The following is a 7,573-nucleotide window of genomic DNA, read 5'->3' as shown; positions in this document are numbered from 1 at the left end:
GTGTGACAGGTATTAATACTGAATATCTGTCGTAATGAGCTCACCGAACCTGTGCAACAAGCACTCAGGCTGTTGTGACATGAATTATGTAGATTAAGGGATAACAGGTCATTCAATACTTCCGCAGCCAATCTTAAGTTATATCGCAGTCTACGTGTCTGAAAGCACTAAGTTTGCAGTCCGCAGCGGTAAAGTTGCCCTCACATACGTCGAATCCATTTTCGGTGGGAAATTGACAAGCAGAGTACGCCAAAGGCGGTCCCAAGCAGGTCGATGTGGATGAGTTGGTGGAGGTTTTCGAGGTCTTGAACTGTTGGTTGCTCGTAATCCAATGGCGTAGTGTCGAGGTCCGATGCGAGGCCGAGAGGAAGTGTAGTACAGTGTGGTCCTCTCCATCCAACCGCTGAGCTGGCGGAGAAGTTGGAGAAGATGAAGTGGTTATCTGGAATATCGAGTGATTAACGGATAGTATGTCCGACGAGCTGCCATCTTGAGATGATAAGCTTGTAGCGAAGTGGCTAAGTCCCACAGCGGCTGTGAGAGCAGAGAGCGGTGCAGCTGATGTGAAGGCGTAACGGAGCTGGTGATCTTTGCGCAACCTTTGGCGATGGAAACTCTCTAGGCCTCGGAGCTAATCTTGGGTCAGCGTCCACGTACCACAGTTATATAACATGATTGGGAGAAAGCAGGCCGAGTACAGACACAGACGCGTGGCTTCGGAGACCTTGTTGGCCGAGTCCAGGTGATCGGCAGTGAGGTGTTTCCGGATGGTCAAATCTTCGACGTCGCTTAGCAAAGAGCCTAGTTTGCGCGTGTGACGCCACTTTCCTCGACTGGTCGCTGCAAGATGTTACGGGTCCCCTATAGGGATTAGCTCATATGAGAGGCAGACGATTCTATTTGGTCATTAACGACGACTAGATGTATTTTTGATCTTAAGCCTGGTTATCAACGTCGGTTCCTTTGGATACCGTGGTCGAACGAAGCTTATCGACTCGCACTGTATCCAGGGCGTTGTTATGCAAACACTGCATAGTATTCTCTACATCCTATTCCGTGCCATCGCGTACTGATCTACCTCATCTGGGTGGTTAATGCGTAATTTTTCTTTGATAACTTTGGACAGTTCCCGAGCTTGTCGACGTGCGCAATTCTGTTGAACTTGTTTAAAGTATCCATTTTCCAACATTCCTCTGTCTAGTGACAGATTATTTTCTGCCAGCAAGCCTGAGCATATGCACAGCCCCAGAATATGTGCTCCATAGTCTCCTTGGTTTCACGACAACATTTGAGCTTCTTGCAACAGTTGTCAACTAGACGTGCCGGGTGGTGTATGTTTAATTGTATGTGCTCTACTCGGTAACAGACCCATACCTGGTCCTCCGTTAATTCATTGTGATGAGCCCTTCTTGGGGTCTTGATCCAGGGCTGCAGCTTGCCAGTAACTCGTTTTTGCCGCGTGCTGAAGCTTGGCCACCGTTTCGATAAAATATTCTCCTTCACGTCGCTACGCCTTAAAAACTAGTTTCTTGATTGTCTGCAGAACATGTTTGTTTGCAATTGACTGCGATACTGTCCACGGAAAGGCGTGAAGCCTCCGGTGAGCTGTAAATACAACGCTCTCTTCACGACCTCGCTGCTGTAGCGTCCTCATCTCCTTCGTGATCTCCAAATTGTGCACCGCCGAGTCATGCAACCGCCAATGGATTCCATTTGGTTGATGAATCGGGTCGATTGGAGCTTGCTGATGGCCGTCTTTGTCGGTTGCTGTACCTCGACCTACCGCTTTCTCCACTGATTCCCACTTATATTTGGACTGTAGGTACGGTGAGTCACTGAACTTCCTACTCGTAGTGTCTTGCCGATGGTTGGCTGTGGAATACACCACAGCTAACCATAGCGAACCATCGGGGAGACACTACGAGTAGGAACTACAGTGACTATGACACATCCACCGTTCCTACGCTGCTTAAGACCGTGATGCTTCACCGCCGAAGTTTCGCTGGTTGATCTCGTGTATCCGCTTTGCCAGGAATTGTCATTGTATATGCCCCCGTTCCGATTGATGTTTAACTGTTCTAACGTGCATCGTGAAATTCTGTTATACTTCTTGCTCGTCCCGACTGGTCCATCAGACTCGGATTGTTATTCCAGTTGTAGGATGACCAGTATGGCTTCTCCTGTGACGTGAGGCTCGATAGGGAGTCCCTATTAGGGACTCAGTAAAATCTTTATTAAACGCTATATTCCATTCTTCCGCGTTAGCAGTACGTTCTGACGGAACCACCGGTTCTTGTAGTTGTTGTTGCGATCGTTGCTTACTGTGGTCTGTGCGTTTCGTCGAAACTATCCAGCTGCTAAGTAGACTTTGTAATTCAATAAATGGTGTTCTTTTTCGTCGATTGGGCTCCTTGAGCGATTAGCTTATATGTACAACGTATTAAGTACAATCCAGCTGACCTAGCTAATACCACAGAAGCGCGAGAAGGGGAGCATTGTTGCAGTCGTCCGCAGATGTCGCTCGATTTAGGAAAATACCGCAAAGAACACGTAGGTCGCTTTTTATGCAAGGGGCCGCTTGGATCGTGAGACTCGGCTCCTCGCTTGGGGGCATTATTTGTCGACAATCGGTAGGAAGTAGACATTGTACGTGTAAATGAATTCACTATTAAACGCGTGCCGGACGCGTTTTGGCCCCCGCCGGGGCCTCGTCAGCGGCTTTACCAACCGAGAAGTGAGAGCTACTTGCCTCATTCGGTCTGTCTCTACTTCAACCTTCTAGAACATTCTATAGACACATATCTACTGTGGTGTCGACCTATACTACCGTATGTACTCAATAAGGTACAGTACTTCCAACACAATCGACGAGACTTATTCTAAGCGCCGATTTGATTCTTCATCTAGAGCGGGAAACATTGCTAAAAGGTGTTTTTTACGATATCAAAGTAGCTAACAGCATAATTTTTGGAAATGAACTCGCTTAATTGCAACAAATTGTTGCGTGTTCCCAGGAATCATCGCCCTCCTCGTCGGTGAGTGGAAGCAAACCGCCTACCCTTTGAAACCTCGAATGAAAAAAACCGCGCCCACAACAGGCATTACATGCACTATGAATGTGTTTGAAAATATCATCGAGGGTGCCAAATTGTATCACAGACATGTATTAGTCATCACTAAGACGAAGAATATGTGACCCCGTAAAACAAATTGATGCTTGTAAACATTTCTAATTTTTTTAAAAATCGCCTTTACATCTGACCCTTCGTTTTTCTTACTTTAGTGAATTTCTCAGGACTTCAAGTTAGACGAAGTGTGAATGATCGTCAAAATCGGTAATTCTATATTTTAGAACGGGAGGTAGTGCCTAACAAGCGACAGTGAAATTGACGGGGATTCCAGTACTATGGCAAGTAGCATCAATTTGAACGACGGAGATCTTCGTGAGATCGTCACGCGTCTTATTCGAGAGAACCCTTGTGACAAGAAGTGCTTGAAGGACATGGAGTTCAAACAGCTCCTGTGTTCGCTATCGCAAATGACAAGCGGTGAGAAGAAGCAGAGCATGCCGTAAGAGTCCGGACTCAGCTGTAGTGGTCCAGGATATTCGCCGCGAGTACGACGGTATCACTACGGACGCTACCCACGTACACGTCCTACTAACAGCGCACATAGATCTTTTGCCAAACCCTTCTCCGAATTCCGAAAAGATCCAGACCTTCTACAATAAGGTCCGCCCATTTGTTCCTGAGAAGTTCCAAAATGACCCATTGGCCCCTTTCAGCAAAAATATAACCTGGAACCTGAAAAAAAAAGTTCCAAGCTTTGTTTTTCCCATGCGTTCAGCAAATCTTCCCCTGGAGGTGCTGCGTGCTCTCCACAATCATTCTGGCTATATATTCTAAGAGGTCGCGGCCCATGAACGTCGGACTGCTGCTAATGCTTCTCTTGGAGGGGATTCCTCCTCCAGCTGGCATGGGCGGACAAGCAAGACACCTCATCCAGCAAGCGTACCAAGCAGAACTCGATGTGATAGCCGAAGTAGCAGCTCCAAAGGATCGGGAGATTCTCGCGAAGCAGCGCAGCTCACACTGGGCTAAGATGTTGTTCTCTTCGCGCATCTACTTCGATGGATCGATGAGTAACCTATTTCGCATGGATAGCTCTACAATTGGCGCTTTGATACGGACTGTGACCCCCCATCTCACAACAGGAAGAATGGCACCAGATGCTGTGTTGCCTCCAGTGAGAGTAGCTGTCTTCTTGTATCTATGTGCTCAGGGCACATCGCTGGAAGCCACAGCAGATCGTTTTGCCATTGGGCCATCTACAGTCTCCGGTATCGTGCGCGAGGTGTCGTCCATTGTATGCCAAGAGCTCACGGATTTAGTAGCTTTCCCCCCTTTGGTACAATGTGCTTCCCATTTTACTGAGTTGTGTGGTGTGCCACAGATTGTGGGCTGTATTGATGGATCACATATACCTATTGCTCGACCTAGCGATGATGGAGACATGTATTACAATCGAAAATGCTGGTATAGTGTAGTATTGCAAGCCGTTGTCGATAGGAGGGAGAGGTTTTGCGACCTGGATTGCAAGTGGCCAGGACGCGTAGGTGGCAGTCGTGTGTTTCGCAACAGCACATTGGGTCGGGTGTTTCCCAGTGTGTCTGCGGCTGCGGCAAGTGTGGCGATACCGACTGGAGATGACACCCATGTAAATCTGCCACCGTTTTTGCTAGGAGATTCTGGCTATCAAAATACCAATTTCTTAGTGACAACATTTAAGCTGGCGGAGACAGAAGATGAACTTTGCAAAGACCTCAACGAGCATCTTACTCGCGCACGTTACCGTGTAGAATGTGCGTTTGGACAGCTCAAATGTAGGTGGCGCATTTTGCTCCGGGGGGTCGATTTGGACACGGAGATTGCTCCAGACATTGTGTACGCTTTGTGCATCATTCAAAACTTCCTAATGGACTACAGTGATACTGTCGCTATCGATGAAGAAGAAGTAAAGAGTGTGGTGAAGTGCTTTCTCAGAAATAAGAGAATGGTCCTGACGCGGGGTCACTATCCCGAATCAGTGACAATTTCAAGTGATTATAGAGGATTTGGGTTGTTTGGCACGGGTGCAAGTTGCCTGTGGTGGATTAGCCATGGCGAGCAGCACCCCGTATGGAATGACGATGGATCTGATATGAGCGATGTACGAGAAGGCAAGATCCACCAAGACTTACCTCGGATCCACCCTTACCTGGATTCACTAAGATGGATATGGGATATACTATACAAGAGTGGATCGAGTGTGGATCCTATGAAGGAAGGATGGTCGGTGCCCTCTGACGGTGGATCTAGTAGCCACGGCTAATGAAGAGTCAAGATCCACCGCGAGGTACCCCGGATCCCATACTTCTGAGTTCGTATCCAAGGAGGGAGGATCCCGCCTGGAGGGACCTGGATCCAGGGTATAGGGATGAGGGATACAGTGGATCTCGAACTTTCGTGGGACAACGGAGATCACAGACGGTTGCGAGATGATGTTGGATGATTGGAGAGCTCGGATCCACGGCGAGTGTACCATTACAGTGAGGTGGATCCAAGCGACCTGGATCCGGATGAGTGTACCCATAATAGGGTGACCATGATGATTACGTCATATATCCGGTGGATCTGAAGATAACACAGCTGGGATGATGGGTCAAGGGAAGAAGGGACATGCAGCCGAGCCTGGTAAGGGATTTAGCAGATGAAAGACATAGAAGGTAGAAACCCAGGCAGGTATAGGCTTAAATATCAATACAGACTCCAATTTGCACAGTGACACGCAAGTGCCTTCCTGCCCTCAAGAACCGGAACTACATTGGCCGTACGAGCTCCGAGAAGGTTGGGAATTGCGAATCTAGTGTTGGTAGTGATAACTGGATAATACATTGGCCAGATCCTACAACCTAGTGAGCTTTTCCTTTACTTGTGCAGATCCGACAGGTTAACCGAATTTACTACTTGGTCGGTTACACCCTAGGGGCTCTCAACTCTCAAGATCCCGTCACAGGAGGCGGCAAGTACGACTTAAAGGACAACACAAAGGCAAGGGAACACACCCGCAAGGCAACCCTACGGCTAGATCCACGATCTAGGCCCCGGATCCATAAGCTCGAATATTCGCTTAGGATACGGAACCATCCACGGACGCAGAGTGAAGATTTTCCACTGCTGCTCCACCCCATCCCCACGTCTCGCCAAGACACTCAAGCTTCACCACTTGAACTCTTCGGAAGTTACCGAGAGAGCAGATCCCGCCCTACCGACGGGTACACAAGGTGAGGAAAGTTCAGCAGAACACGGATCATCGGGGGACCCCCTCCGTTAGTCGGTGTCTGGGCGCAGTTGGTAAGTTGGATCTGGCAATCTCGCAGATTTTGCTGATCCCGCTACACCACAATGGTGCGCGTGCCCGGATCTTTTGGTGACTCGGGATTTCACCGTGAGTCCCAAGAAGATGCTCAAGTGAAGATTGAGCCAGGGGAAGAGGCGTCGTCGGAGGTCGGATCGACGAAGACGCTGCTGAATGAAACAAGATCCGCGGATCGATGGAGTTTTGGGAGGAACTCTGTCGACGGAAGAGAGGTGGATCCGGATCCGGATCTAGAAGAGAAACCTCTCTATCCTCCCCAGGTCCCCTCGGGGACCCCTGCGGATCTTGACGTAAGTCAAGATCCGCTAACAAAACAAGGGAAAGTGAAGGCGAAACGGTATGCATTTGCAGATTCACCGATTAAGCCAACACCGTACCTAAACCCAAGCCCGCTAGTCGAAGAAACAAGAAAGAAGACGAAAACGAGTAAGACTACGCGGAAGAAGATGCAAGCTCCAGAGTCGGAAGAAGACCAAGCTGGATCCAGGTCAAGCTGGTCCGACAAGGATCTCGAGTTTGTGTATCGCCACCAAGCTTTACGCGACTTCCTGCATCAAGATCCTGTCATGCAGATCCTGAATCCACGACAGATCGAAGATCCAAGGGAACCGGTGAGAGCACCAACGAAAACGGCGAACAAGTTGGTGGCAGTCAAAGATCTATTACGTTTGCTTACGGAGTCAGGCATCGTAGCTGGTGTGTTCGACGCAGAGGATATCTTCGAGCTAGACCTGGATCTCATAGTATCCGCGACGCGGGACCTCTTTGCCAGAGTTAAGTCCATCACCGGAGAAAGGTCGCGCACTATGGATCCAGTGTCGTCGCCGAGGATCAGCCAAGCTGCGTCCTCAAACTACGAATCCGCCGCTGAGGATGAGTCAGACACGTCGTCCGAACCACGACGCATGACTTTAGGACCCTCCGGGGCATCCATGCTGGAAGCGCGGGCGAGGATCCGAGGACAGGAAGCCCCTGTGAACGTGAAAGCTCGGGATCCAGTACGCCCTACGCGTGATTTGACACAATCCAGCCAGGATCGAGCCAGATCCGGCAAGAAGCCAGTGGGATTATCGTCAGATCAGGCTCGAGGTAATCGCCTCACGGATCCAGTCCCGCCAGTGGACCAGACGGCCACAGGCTCTTCCGACACTCCGCG

General features: G+C 49.4%; 1 protein-coding gene across 1 annotated transcript; it reads right to left on the bottom strand.

Annotated features, from left to right (window-relative positions):
* Positions 1–200: 200 nt before the first annotated feature.
* PITG_15985 (uncharacterized protein) lies at positions 201–1,263 on the bottom strand (the record flags this gene model as incomplete). The annotated part of the gene is made up of 3 exons (XM_002897726.1): positions 201–442; positions 658–840; positions 1,242–1,263. The coding sequence occupies 3 exons, from the start codon at positions 1,261–1,263 to the stop codon at positions 201–203; spliced, it is 447 nt and encodes a 148-aa protein (XP_002897772.1).
* Positions 1,264–7,573: the final 6,310 nt, after the last annotated feature.

The sequence above is a fragment of the Phytophthora infestans genome, genomic scaffold (assembly GCF_000142945.1).
Source record: "Phytophthora infestans T30-4 supercont1.41 genomic scaffold, whole genome shotgun sequence".
Lineage (NCBI taxonomy): Eukaryota > Oomycota > Peronosporomycetes > Peronosporales > Peronosporaceae > Phytophthora > Phytophthora infestans.
The sequence above is the reverse complement of the archived record's forward strand: the minus strand, read 5'-3'. Positions and strand labels throughout refer to the sequence as shown.